This window comes from Lepidochelys kempii, chromosome 2, assembly GCF_965140265.1.
Source record: "Lepidochelys kempii isolate rLepKem1 chromosome 2, rLepKem1.hap2, whole genome shotgun sequence".
In the NCBI taxonomy this organism is placed as follows: Eukaryota; Metazoa; Chordata; order Testudines; family Cheloniidae; genus Lepidochelys; species Lepidochelys kempii.
The window spans coordinates 51,937,745-51,963,248 of NC_133257.1; the positions used below are offsets into that span (position 1 = coordinate 51,937,745).

Below are 25,504 nucleotides of genomic sequence, written 5' to 3' on the forward strand. Positions count from 1 at the left end.
TGGGTTATCGATATGGCTATGTATTGCCTTGACCTTTGCTAACTTAAAACAACGTGGACTCCAGAGTCCTCTATAGTCTTTGAAGGTATGCTAGGGATTTCTGGAGTTTGAGAACTACGGTGCATGGGGGGAAAAGCCTTTCATTGTGTCACAAGGACGCTGATTCCCTGCCTACAGTTATCAAAAGGTCGCTGGTTGTTAATATCTAGATACTTATAAGACGCTTAGATCCCATAGAAATGTGTGCTGTATACAACTAGACACAGAGAAAGCTTTCCAGTGCAGGGACCGTGTCTTTATTTTCAAGAGAAATTAAATAGCCATACAAATCTCTCCTACTTCTAAAAGGTACAATCAAATATACATTTTATTTAATTAGTGTTAGTCAAGCACTTTGAATAGGTTAAGTGCTAAGTATTGGAAAACTACTAACTTGAGAAAAAACAGATGCTATGGGCCAGTCTTTCTAAACTAAGCATGTAAACAGATTGGCACTGCCTAACTTATGTATACAAATGCCAGAGGTGTGCATAGTGATCAGATCTGTGCAAACACTTGGCCAGTTATATGCCTAAGCAGTCCATCACCATTACCTGGTTTATCCATAACTTAGATACATTTACATAGAAAAGCTGGCTTAACCTCGAAAGTGTGACTCTCACCAAATGCATAGAAAACAGATCTGAATAATGCAGAAGATTAGTTGTTTTAATAAACCCCCTAGTCCCAGCAACTTCTCGTCAGTATCTTGTCTTGCATTTTAGAATGCAATATAATTGAATGACACTTACATTACTGTATTAGTTTCCATAATATATTTTAAAGCGTAGTCTTTTACATTTAAAATACACTATTTTAATAGAGACCTACAAAGTTCCAGCTTTCTTTCTCTTGCTCCAGAAAGAGATTCTTTCTGGTGCCTCCTAGCTCTGGAGCAGAGTTGCACATGCACCTGGGTTTCTCTAAGGGCTTGTCTACACTTACCGACGCTGCGGCAATCGATACATCGGCGGTGGATTAAGCGGGTCTAGTGAAGACTGGCTGAATCGACCACCGATCGCTCTCCCGTGGACTCCTGTACTCCATCTGAGAAGAGTAAGGGCAGTTGACAGGAGAGTGTCTCTCATTGATGTTGCGTAGTGTGGAGCCCACGGTAAGTAGATCTAAGCTACGTTGATTTGAGTTACACTATTCACATAACTCAAATTGTGTAGCTTAGATCAACTTTTCCCTTTAGAGTAGACAAGGCCTAACAGGCCACTTAGCTGCTTAGCCTAGCACACAGACGTGATTCTCCATTCATACCTGCATAGATCAAAAGTAACTCCAGTGAAGTGAATGAAGTTACAGTAGTTCTGTACTAGTGTAAGGAAGGAGAATCCAGCCAGTCATATTTGTAATTTCAAACCCATTCCACTAACAGGGCTCAATCCAGCATGATGCTGAGCACTCTGGCCTTTATCCAGTCAGACACACACAAGCCCATGCTTAACATTAAGTACAAGAGAATGGCAACTGAAGTCATTTGCTGGTGTGAGGCCAAAGTGCTTGTCACAGTCTTAAGTGGTTAATCTACTGCTGCTACAAGGATAAAGAGCCCCCCTTGTCCACTGTTTCCTGGCTGGCCTGATTACCAATTAAAATTTTTAAAACAAGAAACCCAGATCAGTACTACTTTGATTTCCAGTGCTCTAGAAAACCTCACAACGTAAGTGTTTCACTATTTCACTGCAGATGGTAGTGGGTTACTACGTCAGAAGGTCTCATTTAACATCAAAATTCACTTTGACAGAGAAGCATATTTAATTTTGCTTGTTTTGATTTCTCTGCATACATAGTACTTCAGCACTCAAAATAACATTTGTCCTTTTAGACTAAAAATAATCAGTTGTGCAATACTGTACATAATCACCACAAATAAATCACTCACATTCAAGGGAAGAAGTTAAAAGAAATTTCAAATATTAATATTTGAATACAATTTCCATTCACGTCTCAGTACAGGAACTCAATGCTTGGAAACCAATGTTGTTTTGAAATCACAGCATTACAAGTCCCATTATGACTTCTTTTAACAATCTGTAATATGAAGTTAAGATTCATCCTGGAAAAGTTAAGTTAGGAGGCATATAAGCAGTAGTTAGGCCACATCTCCTCTGGGTCTTTAACAGAGTTAGCTGAATCAGTTTTAAACCGGCAGGGACCTAGATTAAACCTAATTCTACACTCTCTGGTTTTCCCCTAGTCACACTTGAGAGCCAAACTCTATTTTCACTGAATGAGCCTGAACTGATTTTAAACCTTGATTATAACTAATTATATAGGCGTATATGGTGATTTTCAGAAAAAAAAAAACCAAAAAACCAAAAACCCAAAGCCTTCCATAGAAAATTCTGCCCCCAGGAGCTTACAATCTGTGACCTTGATACCGCAGGATGGTCTGGGTGGATGATCTCTGTGCCCACATGCAGCCCCATTGGGTCCATGTGTTCAGAGCAGCTGTCCCACTAGTTTTCAAATACTCTGAGCCGGACTGACCACTGCTTGTAAACCTTGAGGACTTTGCTACGTCTCAGTCATTCGCTCCAGCAGTGAATTTGGTCATGTGTGTACATGGGGCCTTAGTGTCTCACAAAAATACTGTGTAGTAAGGCTCTACCCAGTAAAAGCTCTTTTTAATAAAAATTCCATTTGGATTCTTCACTGTAAAAATGACAAGACTGGCCAAGTCCTAAAAATCTTTAAAAAAAAACAAAAACCCCCACCACATTTAAAAATAGTATCGAAGTTAAAAAAAATCGTTTGGCCCTACCAAAGTAAAACAAGTGATCAAATTGGGTCTGACTTGTTAAGCATATAAAATGTTCTTGCAACTCTTTACACCTGTATCATAAGAAACCTGTTGTTCTAAACACTACAGTCTGATGTTACGAAGCCCAAGCCGCCAGCTGCTTCATATCATCTTCATCTTCGACTCTCTTCCTGGAGGATGCTACAGTGAGAGATTAACAATAATCAGTGACTCGAGTAACAGAACCATTTTATTCACTGGCAGCAGGATTTGTGTAACGCTAGTCAGCTTAGAGGTATCTCAAAGCAGTTTACTAAATATGAGCTAAATATGGTAGCGCAGGGAGTAGGCAGACTAAATGCACAGCCATTATGCTCTCACCAGTAGCTCACTTACAGCCCTGGACATTATGGGTCTGATTCAACTCCCTGACTTCAGTGGGAGGTATTTTGAGCCCTAAACACTGGAACAAGGTAAAAAAAAAAAAAATTCAGTGGATAAAAGTTAACTGTAGAGTAAATAGTTCAGAGGGACTCTAGAAAAAGAAGGGCTGTGTGCTTAGTTATTAGCTACTGTTTAATTTCAGAAAGATTGTTCAGGGAGCAAGCGTGGCCCATAAGGAAAGGAACTGAAGCTATGTCTCTAAATTTATAGGAGCTTTTGTTTCCTTTGCTGGTAAATACAATATCAGTGGCAAATTTCAACCCATTGTCATGCTAAGGGGAAGGAGCTGTGTTCATGAAATGTTCTGAATCCAGGTCAGCCTCCTATTTCAAAAGAAACAAATGGCTGCATTGCTAGAAAGGGGGAAAAAACTTCCTGCTTCTGCATTACCTACCTATATGATTCATTGGAAAATACCTCTGCACCTATGTTAAAGGCCAAACAAATGCCAATGGATATGCATCCATTTACACCTGCAGAGAATTTGATCCTAAACATTTCCATGAACCAAACCAAACACCCTCATTATATTTCATGTGAGCAGGCACAAAAAATGGGTAAGAAGTCTACATTAAAAGTTAAAGCTGAGTTAAACGCTTCATTTGAGCTTTCACTCTCTTCCCCTTCTCTCTCAGGACATGGCTTAATTACAGGAAATTTAAAATGGCAGGCAGCTTACCAGGGCGGGAAGGCAGCGATGTGGATGGGACACTTGGCAATCTGACATCCGTCATTTTCTTATTCAGTTCTTCTTGCTCCAATTCCTCCAATTCTGCCATCAACTCATCCTGAATGCAAGCAAGACATCATTTGCAAAGTTATATTTCAAGCAATGTGTTCAGTTAACATCAAGGGCATCTCAAACCACAATCACTATCAAAGTACCATTAGGAACATAGCACAGGAAGGGATCTCTTGGGCCATCATGTCCAGCCTCCAGCTAGCTCAGGCAGCTCCATCATATAATCCATTTCATAAATCTCTTAAGTGCAGTCTTAAAACCGGGTAGGTTGTTTGTCCCCACAACTCCTGTTGGACAGCTGTTCCAGAATCACTCTCCTCTTGATGGTTAGAAACCTTCTTCTAGTTTCCAGCCCAAATTTATTCATGGCCAGTTTATAGCCATTTGTCCTTGTGCCAACATTGTCCTTTAGCTTAACTAGCTCTTCTCCCTCCCTGGGGTTTATCCCTATGTATTTATGGAGCGCTTTAATATCCTCTCAGCCTTGGTTTTGCTGAGTTAAATGAGACATGCTTTTTTAAGGTTTGTCTATACTGAAAAAACAAAAAGCGGGGAGTCTCCACACCTGGATCAGGTAACTTGGCCTTGCAGGGGCTAAAAATAGCAGGCTGCTTCCCGGGTTCTGAAACCAAGAAGGAACGTCTCCACTGCTGTGTTTAGCCCCATAGTGCAAGCCTGAGTCAGTTACCCTGGGCTCGGAGCTTTGCTGCCACAGCTGTTTTTGTTTGTTTTGCAGTGTAAACATACTCAGTCTCCTCTCAGAACATAGTTCTCCATTCCCCTGATCATCCTAGTATTTCTTGTGACACAATCTTGAACATGGGTGACCAGAATTGTACACAGTATTCCAGTGAGGTCTTACCAGTGCCTTGTATAACAGCATTAATACTTATCCATCTCTACCAGAAATCTCACCTGATGCAATTGAACTAACAGTTTTAATTTAACAAGAAGGATGGGCAAACCCATTGGTGTTTTGTTATATAATACAAATTATCTTAAATTACAAAATGAAAAGTCAATTAAAAATTTAGAAACAGTAAATTTCTCAAAACTGACCCTTCTTCTGTGAAAAGTTTTGGCAAATGGACATTTTGATGGATTAATGTTTTGTCAAAACATTCCCAACAGGCTCTAATTAAGACGAGAAAGGATGCTTATGATCATTTAATCTGACCTCCTGCCTAATACAGGCCACAGAACCTCCCCCCGGTAATTTCTGCATCAAGACCATAACACATCTTTGAGAGACATCCAGTTGTGGTTTAAAAGCCTCTAAAGAAGACAGATTACATTGCCCGTCTTTTCACTTAACAGAAGTTAATGGAAAAAAACAAAACAAAAACAAAAAAAACAAACAATAGGTTTCTTTAACAAGCCACCGAAAGGCTAAATATTGAAGAACCAAGCAAAAAAATATCAAACACGAAGGGTATTTTTTTCAGGCATGTATTAAAAGGTTTGAAAAATTCTCTCTCTCTGTAGGACTGGAATGCTGTATGCTTGTTTTCAGCTGGGGTGGCAAAAGTGACAAGTTATTTTTACCGCTTTGGACACTGTTTAAACAATTTTTAGTGCTCATCATTTCAAAATCAATACATAAAAATCTTCCAATTTGCCATGGACTTTGAGCCTGATTCCAAGAGGTGCTGAGTGCTTTCAAGAATCAGTTGCTGCCTTCCATTTATTTCAATACTTATCACTTCACAAGATCAGACCCTTAGGCCCTCAGTGAGAATTAGTATTTTTCACATTTGAAAAAACACTTGATTTAGAAATAATTAAGGGCCTGATTAAGTGCCCAAAGTCAACAGGAGGCCTCCTATTGAGGTCAACAGGCATTGGATAAAGCCCTAAGGTCTAGATTTTCAAAAGGTTAGGTGCCCAACGATGCAAATAGATGCCTATGGGGATTTTCAAAAGCACCTGAACAGGTTATGTGCCTAGTCCCATTGGAGTCAATTAGAAAGTTTGGCACATAACCCACTCAGGCACTTTTGAAAATCCTGCTCAGTGCATATCTGCATCTTTAAGCACCTAAATACCTTTCAAAGTCTGGCCCTGAGTGTTTAGTGTTGCAAACAGTGCAATGTGCCATACAAATGCTGATGTGCAGTGCTCCAGATATACACCCAGTCAAGTGTGCATCTGTTTGGAGCACTGCAAATCACACATTTCAGTTATGTCCACACATACAGGGTAAGAACATGGAGAGCGAGTCTGTGAGATCAAAGCTTCTTTTAAACATATCTAAATACATTTTATAAATGATTAAATATATTTAAGCAATTTGACAGTCACAACTTGCATGGGAAAAAGGCTTTAAAAAAAAAATCACTGTATCAGGCTGATACAACTTTTACCCTTGACTTTATTGCGATACGAACCTCATCAAACTCATCACCAAACCCAACTCGGTTTGAAATAGCTTCCGAGATCTCCTGGGCAACTGCTTGCTGTTCAGTGATATCATCCATCAAAGAATCAATTTTGTCTAGGTCCCTAGAGAAATAGTATTTAAACTGTTTTTAAAATACGCATTTTTAGACCATGTCTGCCTTGGGAAACCCTAATCTGAAAAGGTTCTGGTCCCTTTATTACTAAAAACTCTGAATACAGAAAGTCTCCAATTTAAGGTGCCAATTCAGCAAGGTACTAAACATGTGAGAAGTTGACAAGTCAAACATGGCAGATGTTAATGCACTGGGCAGGGGGGGGAAGAGTATAAGAACCCATATTGAATAGAACTGATTTTACTTCAACAGGCTTTAAGCACATGAGTAGTTCTGCTAAACTGGGGTCGAATTAGGACACCTTTAAAAATATGAATTACACAGCCATTTAGAGATTTAGGAAAGAAGAGTCCATATTGCTCCTCTAAGTGCTATTCTTCTGTTGCTCTCTCTGCCCTGAGCGCCTCCCAAAGGCAATTCACACCTAATAACATCCCTGTGTATTTCATAGGACAGTAGGGCAACCTTTCAGATTTGCTGTTAAGACAAGCTATTTTTCTTCCAAATGTAACATTACACTATCAGGAGCATTCCCCAAACATTAACAAAAACAAAATCAGAACCAGGTTTCTCAGTTAAATGAAAACATTTAACCCATACCGTCAGAGGGTGAGTTTTACAGCACTGAAACCCCTTCTGTGGAAGTGGACAGAATGCACTTACATATTTTCATGCACTTTTTTCATTGCTTGTGCTGCATAGCCCATATTCTTGAACACTTCTGTGTTGGTGTGGGAATTTTCCAACGCTTCCCGCTGGAACTCGATGGTGGAGAGCGTCCCATCAATTTGGCTCAACTGTTTCTCGTACCTCTTTTTTCTCTTCAGGGCTTGTAATGCAGCTATTGTGTAATCAGAAGGGACACAGTTAACTGTCTTTTCAGACTGAAATGCACACATGAGATTCAGTGACAGTGAACAGTGTAAATGGAACAGGATATAATGTAGGAGACATTAAGAATTCACATTCTCTTTCCTTATTTTAAGCTGTTATCTATAAGCACTGGCACATAAACATAAACAAAGGGAAAATAAAAATAGCCAGAGCTTCGAGAACCAGCTGAGCGGTGGCGAACCAGCTGAGCAGCAGGGGACAGCAGAGCAGCACACAGCAGGAGTTTGCCTGGGATTGGTGAGTATCCGAGTGCGTGATTGCTGAGTAAGTATCCGAGCGTGTTTGCTGGGAGGGCAGTGTGAGAGCCTGAGCGAGCGTCTGATTGGCTGGTAGCCTGCAGGGGGCGGGCACTGAGGCTGTCTGTTTCAGGGGAGCCTGGCTGTTTAAAAATAGCCAGAGCTTCTTGAACCAGCTGAGCAGCGGCGAACCAGCTGAGCAGCACACAGCAGGAGTTTGCCTGGAAGTTTGCCTGGAGTGAGCCCAGTGAGGCTTACATCTTGCCAACTTCTCTGAGGAAGCTCATAGTAAGAAGGTGGTATGGAAGGGAGGGGTTCAGCTATTGTGACCTGCACTGGATGTGCCATGTTTGTCTTTCTTCCACAGGACAGAAGTGACTTTGTGTGTACAAAGTGCAAGCTGGTCTCCAAACTGGAAGAGAAGATTGAAGGTCTGGAGCAACAGATAACGACCCTGCGTTGCATACGAGAATCTGAGGTTTTTCTGGACAAAAGTCAGGATATGCTTCTACGGGCACAAAGCTCTAAAGATTTAGAGCAGGTTGCACAGCGGAGCCAAGAGGCCAGTGAAGAAGCTTGGCAACATGTGACCTCCAGAAGAAGAAGGGGGAATGTCCGGGTTCCAGCAACGCGGACACAGGTAACTAACCGCTTTCATGTTCTCTCCACAGGTACCATTGTGGAGAGTGGACCAGATGATATGTCTGGGGGGAGAAAGCAGAAGGAGACTCCGCTGGTTGGAAGGCATGAGATGCGCTGTCCTGAGATGGGGGGTTCCACGACCACCACTCCCAAGAGAAGGAGGCGGGTGGTGGTGGTCGGGGACTCTCTACTCCGGGGGACTGAGTCATCTATCTGCCGCCCTGACTGGGAAAACCGAGAAGTCTGCTGCTTGCCGGGGGCTAAGATTCATGATGTGAAGGAGAGACTGCCGAGACTCATCAAGCCCTCTGATCGCTACCCCTTCCTGCTTCTCCACGTGGGCACCAATGATACTGCCAAGAATGACCTTGAGCGGATCACTGCGGACTACGTGGCTCTGGGAAGAAGGATAAAGGAGTTTGAGGCGCAAGTGGTGTTCTCGTCCATCCTTCCCGTGGAAGGAAAAGGCCTGGGTAGGGACCGTCGAATAGTGGAAGTCAACGAATGGCTACGCAGGTGGTGTCGGAGAGAAGGCTTTGGATTCTTTGACCATGGGATGGTGTTCCATGAAGGAGGAGTGCTGGGCAGAGACGGGCTCCACCTAACGAAGAGAGGGAAGAGCATCTTTGCGAGCAGGCTGGCTAACCTAGTGAGGAGGGCTTTAAACTAGGTTCACCGGGGGAAGGAGACCAAAGCCCTGAGGTAAGTGGGAAAGCGGGATACCGGGAGGAAGCACAGGCAGAAATGTCTGTGAGGGGAGGGCTCCTGCCTCATACTGGGAATGAGGGGCGATCAACAGGTTATCTCAAGTGCTTATATACAAATGCACAAAGCCTTGGAAACAAGCAGGGAGAACTGGAGGTCCTGGTGATGTCAAGGAATTATGACGTGATTGGAATAACAGAGACTTGGTGGGATAACTCACATGACTGGAGTACTGTCATGGATGGTTATAAACTGTTCAGGAAGGACAGGCAGGGCAGAAAAGGTGGGGGAGTAGCACTGTATGTAAGGGAGCAGTATGACTGCTCAGAGCTCTGGTACGATACTGCAGAAAAACCTGAGTGTCTCTGGATTAAGTTTAGAAGTGTGAGCAACAGGAGTGATGTAGTGGTGGAAGTCTGCTATAGACCACCAGACCAGGGGGATGAGGTGGATGAGGCTTTCTTCCGGCAGCTCGCAGAAGCTACTAGATCGCATGCCCTGGTTCTCATGGGTGACTTTAATTTTCCTGATATCTGCTGGGAGAGCAGTACAGCGGTGCATAGACAATCCAGGAAGTTTTTGGAAATTTCCTGGTGCAAGTGCTAGAGGAGCCAACTAGGGGGGGAGCTTTTCTTGACCTGCTGCTCACAAACCGTGAAGAATTAGTAGGGGAAGCAAAAGTGGATGGGAATCTGGGAGGCAGTGACCATGAGTTGGTTGAGTTCAGGATCCTGACACAGGGAAGAAAGGTAAGCAGCAGGATATGGACCCTGGACTTCAGGAAAGCAGACTTCGACTCCCTCAGGGAACGGATGGGTAGGATCCCCTGGGGGACTAACATGAAGGGGAAAGGAGTCCAGGAGACCTGGCTGTATTTCAAGGAATCCCTGTTGAGGTTTCAGGGACAAACCATCCCGATGTGTCGAAAGAATAGTAAATATGGCAGGCGACCAGCTTGGCTTAACGGTGAAATCCTAGCAGATCTTAAGCATAAAAAAGAAGCTTACAAGAAGTGGAAGGTTGGACATATGACCAGGGAAGAGTATAAAAATATTGCTCGGGCATGTAGGAATGAAATTAGGAGGGCCAAATCGCACCTGGAGCTGCAGCTAGCAAGAGATGTTAAGAGTAACAAGAAGGGTTTCTTCAGGTATGTTGGCAACAAGAAGAAAGCCAAGGAAAGTGTGGGCCCCTTAATGAATGAGGGAGGCAACCTAGTGACGGAGGATGTGGAAAAAGCTAATGTACTCAATGCTTTTTTTGCCTCTGTCTTCACGAACAAGGTCAGCTCCCAGACTGCTGTGCTGGGCATCACAGCATGGGGAGTAGATGGCCAGCCCTCTGTGGAAAAAGAGGTGGTTAGGGACTATTTAGAAAAACTGGACGTGCACAAGTCCATGGGGCCGGATGAGTTGCATCCGAGAGTGCTAAAGGAACTGGCGGCTGTGATTGCAGAGCCATTGGCCATTATCTTTGAAAACTCGTGGCGAACGGGGGAAGTCCCGGATGACTGGAAAAAGGCTAATGTAGTGCCAATCTTTAAAAAAGGGAAGAAGGAGGATCCTAGGAACTATAGGCCAGTAAGCCTCACTTCAGTCCCCGGAAAAATCATGGAGCAGGTCCTCAGAGAATCAATCCTGAAGCACTTACATGAGAGGAAAGTGATCAGGAACAGTCAGCATGGATTCACCAAGGGAAGGTCATGCCTGACTAATCTAATCGCCTTCTATGATGAGATTACTGGTTCTGTGGATGAAGGGAAAGCAGTGGATGTATTGTATCTTGACTTTAGCAAAGCTTTTGACACGGTCTCCCACAGTATTCTTGTCAGCAAGTTAAGGAAGTGTGGGCTGGATGAATGCACTATAAGGTGGGTAGAAAGTTGGCTAGATTGTTGGGCTCAACGGGTAGTGATCAATGGCTCCATGTCTAGTTGGCAGCCGGTGTCAAATGGAGTGCCCCAGGGGTCGGTCCTGGGGCCGGTTTTGTTCAATATCTTCATAAATGATCTGGAGGATGGTGTGGATTGCACTCTCAGCAAATTTGCGGATGATACTAAACTGGGAGGAGTGGTAGATATGCTGGAGGGCAGGGATAGGATTCAGAGGGACCTAGACAAATTGGAGGATTGGGCCAAAAGAAATCTGATGAGGTTCAATAAGGATAAGTGCAGGGTCCTGCACTTAGGACGGAAGAACCCAATGCACAGCTACAGACTAGGGACCGAATGGCTAGGCAGCAGTTCTGTGGAAAAGGACCTATGGGTGACAGTGGACGAGAAGCTGGATATGAGCCAGCAGTGTGCCCTTGTTGCCAAGAAGGCCAATGGCATTTTGGGATGTATAAGTAAGGGCATAGTGAGCAGATTGAGGGACGTGATCGTCCCCCTCTATTCGACATTGGTGAGGCCTCATCTGGAGTACTGTGTCTAGTTTTGGGCCCCACACTACAAGAAGGATGTGGATAAATTGGAGAGAGTCCAGCGAAGGGCAACAAAAATGATTAGGGGTCTGGAACACATGAGGAGAGGCTGAGGGAACTGGGATTGTTAGGCTGCAGAAGAGAAGAATGAGGGGGGATTTGATAGCTGCTTTCAACTACCTGAGAGGTAGTTCCAGAGAGGATGGTTCTAGACTATTCTCAGTGGTAGAAGAGGACAGGACAAGGAGTAATGGTCTCAAGTTGCAGTGGGGGAGGTTTAGGTTGGATATTAGGAAAAACTTTTTCACTAGGAAGGTGGTGAAACACTGGAATGCGTTGCTTAGGGAGGTGGTGGAATCTCCTTCCTTAGAAGTTTTTAAGGTCAGGCTTGACAAAGCCCTGGCTGGGATGATTTAATTGGGTATGGGTCCTGCTTTTGAGCAGGGGGTTGGACTAGATGACCTCCTGAGGTCCCTTCCAACCCTGATATTCTGTGATTCTATGAAAATGAGACCCACTCCATCAAATGCACTGCTCAGTGGTCTGCCTGCCCGCTCTGCTATTGCACAAATTTACTCTGCGGAAATAGGCTATCACCTCTTGTGCATCAGAGAGAAGCAGCATTGCCTGGAGTCCAGAGGCAGCTTCTTCCTCCACTGCAGGAGGCACTGAGTTTCACCCTGTCAAAGCATAAAACAGGACAAGACGGGAGGAAAAGGAGCCACATCAGAGAGGGGCTGGAAAACAACAGGCAAAGGAGGAAATAGGAAAAGGAAGGAAAAGGAGGATGAAAAACAGGAAAGAAAAATAGGTAAAACAAAAGATGGAGAGAGCGACACTATCATGTGACAGATGGTGTCTCTGTCAGTGTTGCTCCTTCAAAGCCCATTCCAGAACTGGGAAGTGGGAGGATAAAGAGAAATTCTGAGCCACCTAGCCAAACAGGTCAGCTAGCTGAGAGGGCGGAGTCAGATTTCTTTGGGGATCAACATGCTTTAGATGGATCTATTTGTCAAAACTGTTGTAGGGGCCAATCCCTGACCCTTACATCCAGGCCACCAGCAAGGTTCAGCCACTCCCTGCTATCTCTGTGACTCAGCTGAAATAATATAGCAACAAACAGGATTTTTCAGTGGGAGCAGAGCAGCATAAAAATACCGTAAGGCATAAGCAAAAACACACAAGAAAAGATGACCCATACTGGGCTTGAGGAGGGGTTTCATTCAGGCCCGGGTGTGGATAGCTGTCTTCTTACAGGCACTCTCTCACTTCCGTCTCTCCAGCAGCCTGTAGCAGGCTAGTCTGCCCCTTTAAGACCAGACATTGGGGGATTTATCAGACCCAGCTGGGAAGGGATCAAGTTATCCCTACAAAGGGCTGAGAGGAATAACACACACTCCCCTACCCCACCACACACATGGGGAAGGGTGAGAGAGAGACACTCCCGTACACCTCTCTCACATGAGAGGGGAGGTGACCAACTGACCTGACCCTCTCTGCCCAGCGCTCTCCGCCCTCCATGCCTGGCTGGGCCCATGGGACAGACCTGCCTCTCCTGGTACCTAGCACCGCATCTTCTTAAGGCAACACGTGGGGGGAGGGAGGGGGGCGGGTATGCAAGGTCACACGCTCCCCATCCCAGATTTCTGCCAGGGTTCACACCAGAACGTGGCCAGCAGCAGCCTTTCGGCACTGTACGGGAGCTGCTTCCATCTACAAGGGAGGAGGAGGGGGCGAAGGGATGACCTGGCCTGTGTCTTTGCACAGCTTCTCTCTTTCCCGCCTCCCCACCGCTCCTGTGTGGCTGGAAGTAGCTTGTCCCTTCCTGCCCACACGGTGTCAAAAGGCAGCTCACACCTCCAGGCTGCTGCTGGACACAGACATAACTCGGCCGCCTCCGGCTGTAGCACAGACAGGAAGAGGGTAAACCAGGGGTTGGCAAATTACAGCCCGCGGGCCACATTTGTCCTGTCAGCTGATTTAATCCAGCCCTCGAGCTTCCACTGAGGAGTGGGGTCTGGAGCTTGCCCTGCTACCGTGCTCCAGCTGGGGAGCAGGGTTGGGGGCAGCACTTACCTTAAGCAGCTCCTGGAAGTAGCAGCATGTCCCCCCTTCTACACATAGGGGCAGCCAGGGGGCTCCGCATGCTGTCCCCGCCCCAAGCGCCGCCCCCGCAGCTCCCATTGGCCAGAAACTGTGGCCAGTGCTACAGAGGTGGTGCCTGCGGATGGGGTAGCGCACAGAGCTGCCTTGCCATGCCTCCACGTAGGAGCCAGCCGGGGGACATGCCGCTACTTCCTGGAGCTGCTTAAGGTAAGTGCTGCCCGGATCCTGCATCCCTGAGGCCCTCCCATGCCCCAACCTCCTGCCTCAGCCCTCCAAAACTCTCAATCCTAGCCTGGAGCACCTTCCTACACCCCAAACCCCTCATCCCCAGCCCCACCCCAAAGCCCACACTGCCAGCCAGAGTCCTCACCGCCAACCGTACCCCAACCCTCTGCACTAGCCCGGAGCCCCCTCCCACACTCTGAACTCCTCATTTCTGGCCCCACCCCAGAGCCCGCACCTGCAGCCAGAGCTGTCATCCCCTCCTGCACCCCAACCCCAATTTCTTGAGCATGTATGGTGGGCCATACAATTTCCATATCCAGATGTGGCCCTCAGGCCAAAACGTTTGTCCACCTCTGGGTTAAGCCCTAAGGATGCACTGTGCAGCAGGGCCCAGGGAAGCTGACGGCAAGGGATTCAGCGAACCTGGCCAGAGAGGTGGCTCAGCAGGAGAGGATACCTAGGGGCTGGAACAGCCCTGCACTTCCTGGGAGCAGTACTCGCCACTCCAGAGCTTAGCTGAGGAGCAGAGAGGTTTCCCCATGCCAGCGCTGTGTGGGGCTTTGGCATATGCAGGGCTCAGCTCCTCCTGGCCAGTGCCCCGAGCTGGAGGGTCTTGGGCTTTCCTGGGGTGCCAGCCCAGCCAGAGGCAGTGGGGGAAGGAAGGAGCCTGCCGGCCAGGCTGCTGGTGAGCTGAGCACTCCAACCACGGGCTGGTTCTCCGCACAGAGCTGGGAGTGAGATGCACCCCGCCAGGAGGAGATATGGAGAGCAGGGGCGGGGGTGCAAAGGGGCAAAGCAGGGAGTGGAGAGCGAGAGGGGAAGCATGTAAAGGGCCAGTGGGTGGGCAGCAGAGGCAACACGTAACCAGCCGCCACCTGACACCTGCCCGCACTCACCAACCACTGCAGCTCGCGGCCAGTGCCAGCTGGAAACAGAATGGGTGGGGGGGAGGGTCCCTGCTGGCCAAGAGCTGGCACACAGCGGTGGCTGCGCTGACAGACCAGCAGGGGGAGCGGCTGGCCCTACGCCCTGCATCTTTGCCCCACCACCAGCCTGGCACACCCACCCCCATCGCTGGCCATAGGACTCCCACACTCACTGCTGATGGGCAGGCGGCTGGCAAGCAGGGATCTGGCCAGCAGCAGGACCTGCCTCCTAGTGATGTGTATGTGTGTATGGAGCGGGAGGGAAGGGGGGAGGAAAGACAGAAAATATGGGATAATTTGCCCATTTTTAAGAAAAAGTCCAGATACCTGCAGGAGGGTTTAAAAATGGGACTGTCCCTTTAAAAACAGGACAGCTGGTCACCCTAGTATTAGTGACTGTTCATACAGACTATGGATTAGCTCTACATGCAGAGCAGTTATTTTTGACATCCAGAAGGTTCTGTGTTGAAGGTGGAGGGGGACTCCTTCCAAGTAGAAACCATAAGAGAGAGAATTCTTTATTTTTCACATATTTAGCTGCCTGCCTTTATAAATGTAACATGCCATCTTTATTAACTCACTGAATTTAGCTTTCCCACTATGCACTTATAGAATGCATCACTTTGTAACAAATCAATTTATTCACCTCTTCCACATTACCCAAGATATACAACATTCCCATGCCGCCACTTGATTAACTCATATTTGTGAACTGAATGCCACATTTGCTAGTTATCACATTGCTTTCAATATTACGTGATCATGTACATAAGAGGCAGCATCACAATACCTAGAGGCAAGGGAGTTAAAGCTTCCCTGTGAATCTCAGATTTGAATGTCTAGATTTTGTAGATTCCAAGTCTCAGATATAATGTTCAATTGATTTAGGGTCGCCCCCACACCCCCTTATTGGATAGGCATAGGACTCCTTAAACATTTGTAACTGTGTTACAAGTAGATGGTAGAATTGTATTGAAAATCTTCTCAGAAATGCTACTGTATAATAAATAACCCAGCTGTAATGGACTAAACGAATAAAATGACATCAAAAAGCAAAGAAAGTGAACAGAGGAGATAAACTTACTTCACAGAAAGGCTGAAAAAGGATGTTCTCCATTCCAAAGATTTCAGAAAAAGAATAGAGTCAGGCAGGAAGAATCAGAGTATAATCTGAGGAAATAAATGTCACACCAATTTAACCAGGAACAGAACTATGTTTTCTTCAGGAAACCGCAAGCTCTTACATTAACACTAGTCTGCTCCTAAGAAATTCTGAGTAGCTGCAGCTCCCAGTGAAGTGAGTGGCAGCTACCAGGGCTCAGAAGCTCTCAAAATCAGGTGCACTATGCTTCAGCCTGAGTGTGGCTCAGCAGAGTATCACTTGGCCTATCTAGTTATACTACTTACAGGGTCTTCATTACCTTACTATCAGAGCACCTTGCAGTCTTGATTGCATTTGTCCTCACAGCACCTTTGTGAGATAGGGAAGTGCTGTTATCTAGAGCTGTGTGAATAATGGATTTTGCAGTTCATAGGTAATTCCAGAAAAAAAGAAAGATTTTGGATCAAACCAAAAATGAAATTTTTCAACATTTCCAGCACATTGAAAAAAATATATAGATTAGATATATATTTATTTATTTCTCGTCAAATGAAATGTTTTGTTCTAACAAAAATCAAAACACTGCTTTGATTTCAACCATTTTAAAATTTTGTGGCTTATGAAAATTAAAAGAAACTCCGAAACAAAGTTGTTTTGAACCAACCCCCCCCCCCCAAAAAAAACCAAAAACAAAAACACTTCATTGTGAAAATGTCAGAACAAATTTTTTTTATTTTTTTCAACTGAAACATTTTGATGAAATGGACATGAATTCCAAAAAGGTTTCAGTGTTACTGAATCTGCTTTTTTCTCCAAACAAGAGTTTTAGGTGAAATTTTTTTTCCAGCTCTACTATCATCCTCATTTTACAGATGGGAAACTGAGGCACCAAGGCTAAACAACTTGCCCAGGGTCACACAGGAAGTCTGTGGCAGAACAGTCTAGGCCAGTGCCATAACCACTGGATCAGCCTTGCTCCAACAGTTTCCTAAAGCCACATTATTTTTTTTTTTTTTTTGGTTTGGTTTTACACAGATAACTAGCATGAAATGAATGGATTGCTAAACTGTTAGGCTTATGTGGAGAGGAAAGGGTGAGGCAGGCAAAGTTACCATTGCAGCTACACTAGGAAAATTTGCATCTTCAATTCTCCACCACTTCAGCTTCACTGGGGGTGGCAATGTTACAAGTAATAGGTTAGACAGGCATTTGGAGAGCTACATCATGAAAACTAAATCAAGGAGAGATGAAGCAGAGTGATAAAAATGCCTCTGCTTTCGCTACACAATAGCTTCCACCATTGCGACCACCAGTAGAGAATTAGATCTGATCTTCTAAACTATACACAAGATCCTAGTGTCGGAAATGCAGTATTTGCTGGGGAAATCCAGATAGACAGTAACACCAGTGATTCTTAAGGGCAGTATGTCAAACTACACAACTCTGCAATCCATTTACCAAACTATTTTTCTACACAAAGTACAATTTCCATTTCACGTTAGTGAAACAACACTTAAGGCTATATACTCAGCTGGTGCAAATCAGCATCGATCTACTGACTTCAAAAGTTATGCCATTTACAACTGCTAAGAATTTGGTCCAGACTGTATATTTGTTTATTAATCTTTGTCCAAAACAATTTAATACAAACAAAATCACCCCAATACACAAAATCTGTGCAGGTTTTACAGCTCTTAATAGTAGTTTTTACTTCATGGTGCCCACCTTCCAGAAGGACTTATCGCCATTAACTCACCACCTTTGATAAAAGCCACTGGCCAGCGTGTCCCATAAGATCCAGGGGGATGCACATTGGTGGTTTCTAATTAGGGGAACATGGTGGCTACTTAGGCGTTTCTTTACAGTATTCTTAAGCACTGCTAGGTTGTGTGCCCAAAGCATGATTTCTTTGCTACGAATCACTTTATTTACAGTACAACGTTAAGCATTTGAACGTAACAGGGTTCAAGGACAAAAGGTATTATTGGTCTAGGAGCCTGAGTATATGCAGTAAAAAGCCTCTCCCCTGTGACACTTACAAACTTTGCAGGTTTAGGCTCTTAACTTCCATTGTTTTCAGTAGAAATCTGGCAATGTAAAGGGGCCTAACTGGATGTAAATTACTGATAAGAATCAGTCCCTTAAGCTTTAAGAACTGAAGCCAAACCTTAGGGGACTATTCCAACTTTTGGAGATCAGCATTTTCGTTAACTGGAGTTCAGATAATTGAGGTTCCATTGTACTAGATGTCACCAAGACATCGGAGCTGTGCTACACCCCAGCTTTTCAACAGTCTCTTTGACCTTTCAGTGTGCCAGACCCCCAAAGGGCCCCAGTCTTCCTTAAGGGTAGGCCACGCATCCTCACTGCCTCCTAGACTGAGCTACTGGGATCCAGCAACCCTGCTTCACACCATGAGCTTTGCTCAGCAAGTCCAACTGTGGCAAATAGAGTCTGATAAAGACTTGTACACTTTCCAGGGACTTATGCAGCCCAGCCAGTAAGTATTTGCTATGACATCCCAGACATTTTCAAAACAGAGTAGGATTTATTGGAACACAGCACTGGAAGTCCTTAGGTTAGGATAGAGAAATAACGCTTAAAGCATAAATCCATTCTGGTCAAGCCAGAGCAATTCACCAGCCAAGCTGTAGTGAACTCCATTTTCAAGCTCTGTCTCTCGCTGACTTCCTTAGTCAGACCCATAAAGAGCTTCAGCCTCTTCCAGAGGCCAGCTCTTTATCATCTCCTGGTTGAGGCTCAGTCCTTTGTTCTCCAGGCAGGTCTATGCAGAGTTCACAATCCCCGCAGGCAGGAGCTTCCGCGTGTTGAGTCATTGGTGCTTGCATTGTCTCTCTGGACCCCTTGTTGATCTGGGTCAATTTCAGCCAGTTCCTTAATGTCTGTTTATTCCACCCAGGCAGGGAGCTGATACACACAAACACCTGTCTCCTGTGCTGTTCCCAGAGCAGTGTTAAACCTTTTGCCCCTAGTGAGTAGCAATTCAATGAATGAGGGAAACTGAAGCACACAAACTTCATAAAAATGCTACAGAAAATTTCTCACTTTATCAGACTAGGTATTTGGCACAAATTTGTCTGTCCTTAGGGCTCTCAAATTAAGAGGTATGTTAGACAGTGAGCAACGTGTGCCTCCCACAAGATCTGTTCTGTAAGAGTACTGATTAACAGCTCTCTTTTACCCAGTGGGTCAGATTTTAATCTCCCGCTGGTGCAAATAAGGAGTAACTTGAGAAGCCAATGAAATGACACCAGAGTAAGTGACATCAGGATCAGGCCCATAATTCTTAAAAACTTGAGAGAGAAGATTGTGTATTTGTAACAAATAGCACATGACAATTCCGGGCTTGATGCTTTTTTTAAAAAAAAAAAAAATAAGAAAATGAAGGACTAGGAATGCTGGCTGTAACACATGGTACAGTCAGGGTGCTGGGAAAGTTTCCCCACATAGCTCTACCAATCCACTTCAATCCTCATTGGACATACTCCCTGCTATTGGAATGATGGACTTGTTTTGCGGTAACATGAAACTGTTGCATCATTGTTCAATGTCAGTAACCTTATGTTACTTAACAACAACTAAGTAACAACTAAGTCATTTACAAGGAATGCCAGAACACCAGGCATGCCCAAATGCATCAACATAACATTTGCAGCAGGGTCTATTAGTAATGTCCTAAGATTGTTGTTATCCCATGCCTCTACCTAGGGTTTGTCATCACTGCTGTATGACTTTTGGCTCTCTAGTTAAACTTTGTTCCTAGTCACGAAAGAAGATTATCCCCTTTTTACTTGTTCAATTTCTTTTCAATCAATTCTGAGGGTTCATAGAAGGTGCCAGATTGAGACCACAATCTAATTAAATAATGTAGCCCAGGCAGCAGCATTGCAGACTTCCCCAACCTACCTCACCAGTGGATCTCAAGTCTGAACTGGAGATATCACCTCTGCCATGAGAAGGTTGTTTCATTCTATATGCTCGTTCAGTCCTTGGTTTCTCTGCTGAAATTGTAGGGGATGGTGGTTTTTGTGATGTGGAAACCACTCCACAAAACACTGCGCAGAGAACACCAATGCATTCTATGTGGGCAAGCACATCACTATCAAGTAATAACCACTTCTGGCCACTCCTGACCTGCAGCTGGATTTGAACTGCTGATCTAGAAGTATGAAGAGAATGCAATGGTAACAGACATGGAGCTTGCATCTTCCCAATAACTTCACCTTCCTCCCCTATCTCAAACCTATTCAATTTCTAAAATTATATTTTAGATCATTTTCTATCCTTTAAAGTCACACAAATGAGGGTCATTCTTGTCAGTTGCCAGCTTGTGCAGATCAAAGAGTGACTGGTTCACATTCTTTTCAATTTCTTTGGTTCTCTCTGCATGCTGGAAAAAAAAAAAAAAAAGGCCAGACCACAACAGGGGTCAATAGGTGTAGTGCAAATTGACTCAGGTCAATAGAGCGAAGGATGTGGCACAACGAGTCTGCAAAGAAATTTAGTACAAACAGGTGATTGTACATGGTGCACAGAGAGATTGCAAAGCTGTTGTGGAAGGAAACAAAGCTTGTAATGAAAGCACCAACACAGAAAGAATTCCAAAATGTTTCACTTGTATCCTCGCCAGAGAGAAAACCCGCACAGTTCATGTAGCTGCAATGAGATATTAGCATGGAAAGGTGGAAGTCATTTAGGACTACACTTGTAGCTACTTTCAGACTAAAATGCAGGAATTAGCTGTATTCTCAACAATTATCAGTGAGGAAGATGACAGATTCCAATATCTTTCTATTTGCGTAGCTAATTTATTATAGTTCGTAAGTCACACTTCTTGGGCAGCTGATGTTATGCAAAGTCTTTTCAGGAATCCTTTGAGCTCATGAAGAACTGGGGCCTGAATGGGACCTCACTAATGTTAGTATTGTTAAGCTCAGACTCACTCACCTGGAATCTAATAAGGTCATTCCTATTCAGCCAGTATGCATTCTGTATGGGATGTGCAAAATTTCTGCAATGTACATCCTGCTCCTGTCTCATACACTCCTATTTTAGGTACATAAGGCCTCTCAGATCATGCAATTACAAATGAAATGGTTCCCAATGCCCACTCCCCCACGACATATTAACCCCAGCTAAGCAAAGTAAAATCAAACTTGTACTCAGTTTCTTATAGTTCCAGTTCATGTAACAAGATTACTTAGGTATTACTTTCAACTAAATATTTTGCAAAATATACCACAGTATATTGACTAGTATGTTATTAAATATTATCAGTGATAATTAAAACACCCAATGCTCAAAACAAATGAAAGGGATATATTTTGGAAGATAGCATACTTTTTTTTTTTTTTTTATTTGTTCACTAGCTGATTTGCAAATTTCAGTCATTTACATCTATGATTCTCGACCAGGGTACGTGTACCCCTGGGGGCAGGGGTGGCGAATTTTATGGGCCCGTGGTTCACTAATCTGAAAGCACAAGAGCCAAGCTCCACCGAAGTTCGGAGCTGGGTCTCTCCCCCAGCTCAGCCTGCCACCCCCGCGTGCCTCCCCCAGAGCGTCCCCTGGGCAATTTAAAAGGGCCCAGGGCCCCCGCCACCGGCAGCGCAATGGGGCTAAGATGGCTTCCACTCCAGTTCACTTCCTTCTGGGGGGGGCCACAGGGACATGCCGGCCCCTTCCGGGAGGCGTATCTTCATGCACTGCCCACGTTCCAAGTTGTGGCCAATGGGAGCCGCAGGGGCGGTGCCTGCGGGCAGCAGCATATGGAAACCCCTCTGGCCCCACACCTAGGAGCTGCTGCCAGAGTGGGGTGCTGGTCGCTTACAGGAGCTGCCCAAGGTAAGCGCTGCACCCCTCATCCTCTCCTGCACCCCAACCCCTGCCCCAGCCCAGTCCCCACACCCAAACTCCCTCCCAGAGCCCAACTCCTGCACCCCAACTCCCTGCCCCAGCCTGTACCCCAATTCCCTCCCAGAGCCTGCCCCCCTGCACCCCAATCCCCTGCCCCCACACCCAAACTCCCTCCCAGAGCTCACTCCCCCTCCTGCACCCCAACCCCCTGCCCAGACCCCACACCCCAATTCCCTCCAAGTGCCTGTCCCCCTCACCCCCTCCTGCACCCCACCCCCCAGCCTAGAGCCCACACCGAAACTCACACCGAAACCCACACCGAAACTCCCTCCCAGAGCCATATCCCTCCCACACCCAAACTCCCTCCTAGAGCCTTAGGCAGGTGGCAGGGGAACATGGACACGACATGGACCCGTTCTGGGCACCACCAAAAGTTATACAAACCTGCCGCCCCTGCCTGGGAGTACACAGAGGTCTTTCAGAGTGTACATCAACTCATCTAGATACTATCCTAGTTTTACAGTAGGCTACATAAAAAGCACTAGCTAAAATTCCATACAAATGACAAAATGAGAAAGTAAGCAATTTTTCAGTAATAGTGTGCTGTGACTTTTTGTATTTGTAGGTCTGATTTTGTAAGCAAATAGTTTTTAAGTGAGGTGAAACTTGGGGTACACAAGACAAATCAGACTCCTGAAAGGGATATAGTAGTCTGGAAAGATTGAGATACTGTAAATCAGTGGTTCTCAGTCATTCGTGCAAGGTTCTATTGTGTTGACTTTACTCACTATCCTGTTGTTCTTATACAGTTATCTACCTAGTTGTCCTTTTTAATTAAAATCTTTAACTCCTAATAATCCTTAGAGAAAAGTACAGTAAACCTAAAGCACAACAGACTACCCTTAATAAGCAGCCTTCTATGAGACTTCCCCAAAGTATCCTCCTATATATTTAAATTACATGACGTTAGCCTCTAAAATTATTCATCAGTAGAAAGATCAACTAAAGGGGAAAACCCACCACTGAAATAAGGACCAGATTGCCTACTAACATAGCACAATTTTAGTGGTATATTAAATTTCAGATATAAAAAGATCTTGTCAAATCCAAAAGCTTGTCTCTCTCTCACCAACAGAAGTTGTTCCAATAAAAGATATTACCTCACCCACCTTGTTTCTCTAATATCCTGGAACCAACACAGCTACAACAACACTGCCTCTCATGGTATTTGGGGAAGGAGGAATATGTTTCAAGGCAGTGGTTCCTGTACTGAAGATTACTTTATAATTTCAGCACCATGGTTGGCTCAGAAACAGTTAAAAATCTCATCACTGAGCTGTTAAAAGTGCTGAGCTAGAACACTGAAGTTTAAAGGGGCTAAATTTTCTGAAAAAACAGCTTGTTGCAACTCTAGTCAACTTATTTCTAAGGGTGCTCGGTTTCCCTGCTTTTGAAATTCAATTATTTATCAAGGCAACAGAAGGCCTGCTCCTGCACTCTCAGAAATTAATAGGATTTTTTTCACTGACTTCAGTAGGAGCAGGATCAAGCCCATACTATCCCGCTCCCCCAATACGGATTACTTCCCACAGCTAAACGAAGAAAAATGGTCAGTGATTGAGGCTCCATGTAGAGAAATGTGGGGTCATTTCCCAGTTCTACCGTAGACTTCCTATAATTTAATCCATTTATACACATCTGTAAACGTTTCCCCAACCTCCCCATAGCGTTGTAAGAATAAATCTGTAAATAGATGAGAGATGCTCAGGTACGTCAGCAATGGAGGCTACTATGTCTCTGCTGCAAGGCTGGTGCTTTATTTCACCGCCCTAAGGTGGGACTGTGCTGCTCTTATTTATGTCGAACAATCCTTGGCACCACAAGTACATCCCACTGATGTCAACAGAATGTAGAGCGCAAAGTACTATTCAATATCCATAAGGGCCTCACAATCTGGCCCATAGTTAATAAGTTATTTAAGGGCAAGATAATTTAGTAATTGTGAGCATAGAACAGATTAAGCTGAAAAGCATTGATTACACAAATCTTTTCTTGTAAAGCACTAGTGTACAAACATGAAAACACAACTCCTCTGACTTCACACACCCAAACATTTTTACTGTTTAGCTGGAGAGGCTCTAGGAAGTCATAAAAGAAACCAAACATCATGTACATGCAAGTTTTAAAATAGATTAGACTCTAGCATGAGCCAATACTCGCCTACAAAACCTTCCATCTTCTCTTTTTTTCTCTGTACCAAAATATGGCATAAAAAGGAATACAATGAATATTGATACATAGTTGGTCTCTACATGGAAGTATCTAAACTCATGCAGGATATTAAGCTTATTTAAAATGCCATGTTGATGGATAAACTAAAATGAAGCTATCCCTGCGCCGCCCTATATACACGTCCACACTCTAACAGAGAGAATTACACCCAAATTCAGCGGCTTCTGGTGTTGTGATGTGCAATACAGACATAGCTTTCCACTCAAACAAGCTGACATGCCTAGCAGGCATTTACACTGAAAGCCAGCGATCTCTCTGCATCACACTGCCCTGCAAAGGCCACCAATGCCCCGCAGCAGCCCGGGCCCGAGAATAGCAGCTGGCTAAGTTTCCCCTCACCGCCAAATTCCCAGCACCTGCAGTACAGCTCCCAATAGGTGCCCAGCGGCAGCTTTCGCAGGCCCCCCTGTAGGGGCGGGGGTCCCCTCGCGGGCTGGCCAGTGACCGCGGGGGCGAGCCAGGGGGGAAGCCCCTGGCTGGGGGGGCGGGGGCCGGGCTCACCTCGCTTGTTCCTGGTGCCGTGCTGCTTGGCCGCGGCCAGCTCCCTCTGGATCCTGGTCTCCAGGTACTCCTGCTTCTTGGCGAGCATCTCCTCGGTCTCCCGCAGCCGGGCTAAGGCCTCCTGGGGCGTGGGGCCCGCGCGCCCCTTAGGGCGCCCGGGGCCGCCTCCCTTGAACAGCTTGCCGAGCTTACTCATGACGGCGCGGGCGCTCCGGGCTCGGCGCTGCAGCCCCTGGGGGTCGCTCAGCGAGCCGCCAGCGGCCCGGGCATTTCCCGACTGGCCGGCCCGAGCAGCGCCGGGAGGAGGCGGAAGCTGCCGGGCAGGGCGGCGGCGGGGCCACGTGACGCGCCCCACACCTGGGCCAGGTGTCACAGGAGACGCCGCCTCCCCCAGCCCTGTAGACCCTCTCTGCGCATGCGCCGTGGGCGAGGTGGCTGTCCCGGGTGACACCCCGCCCGGCTGCTCCCTCCCCTGGCCCCCAAGCGGGGCTGTAGACGGCGGTGGCTCTGCCCCAGGCCAGGGACCAGCGTCCCCCACCTCGAGCTGTTACTGTGGGACTCACCCTGCCCTGCCTGCCTGCAGAGCCTGGTTCAGTTATGACAGGTTTCAGAGTAGCAGCCGTGTTAGTCTGTATTCGCAAAAAGAAAAGGAGGACTTGTGGCACCTTAGAGACTAACCAATTTATTAGAGTATAAGCTTTCGTGAGCTACAGAGTGGTCAGTTTGGATGAGCTATTACCAGCAGGAGAGTGAGTTTGTGTGTGTATGGGGGTGGGGGGGATGTGAGAAAACCTGGATTTGTGCAGGAAATAGCCCAACTTGATTGTCATGCACATTGTGTAAAGAGTTGTCACTTTGGATGGGCTATCACCAGCAGGAGAGTGAATTTGTGTCGGGGGGTGGAGGGTGAGAAAACCTGGATTTGTGCTGGAAATGGCCCAACCTGATGATCACTTTAGATAAGCTATTACCAGCAGGACAGTGGGGTGGGAGGAGGTATTGTTTCATATTCTCTGTGTATATATAAAGCCTGCTGCAGTTTCCACGATATGCATCTGAGGAAGTGAGCTGTAGCTCACGAAAGCTT

The 25,504-nt window shown here is 45.7% G+C and overlaps 1 protein-coding gene across 1 annotated transcript; it reads right to left on the minus strand.

Moving 5' to 3' along the window:
• Positions 1 to 261: 261 nt before the first annotated feature.
• On the minus strand, positions 262 to 24,810 carry CHMP4C (charged multivesicular body protein 4C). Its single transcript, XM_073330716.1, has 5 exons — positions 24,418 to 24,810; positions 7,154 to 7,331; positions 6,365 to 6,479; positions 3,915 to 4,023; positions 262 to 2,992 (listed from the first exon to the last, which is right to left on the minus strand). Exons 1-5 carry the CDS (start codon positions 24,611 to 24,613, stop codon positions 2,928 to 2,930), a joined length of 663 nt encoding a protein of 220 aa, XP_073186817.1. The 5' UTR covers positions 24,614 to 24,810; the 3' UTR covers positions 262 to 2,927.
• Between the last annotated feature and the right edge of the window lie 694 nt (positions 24,811 to 25,504).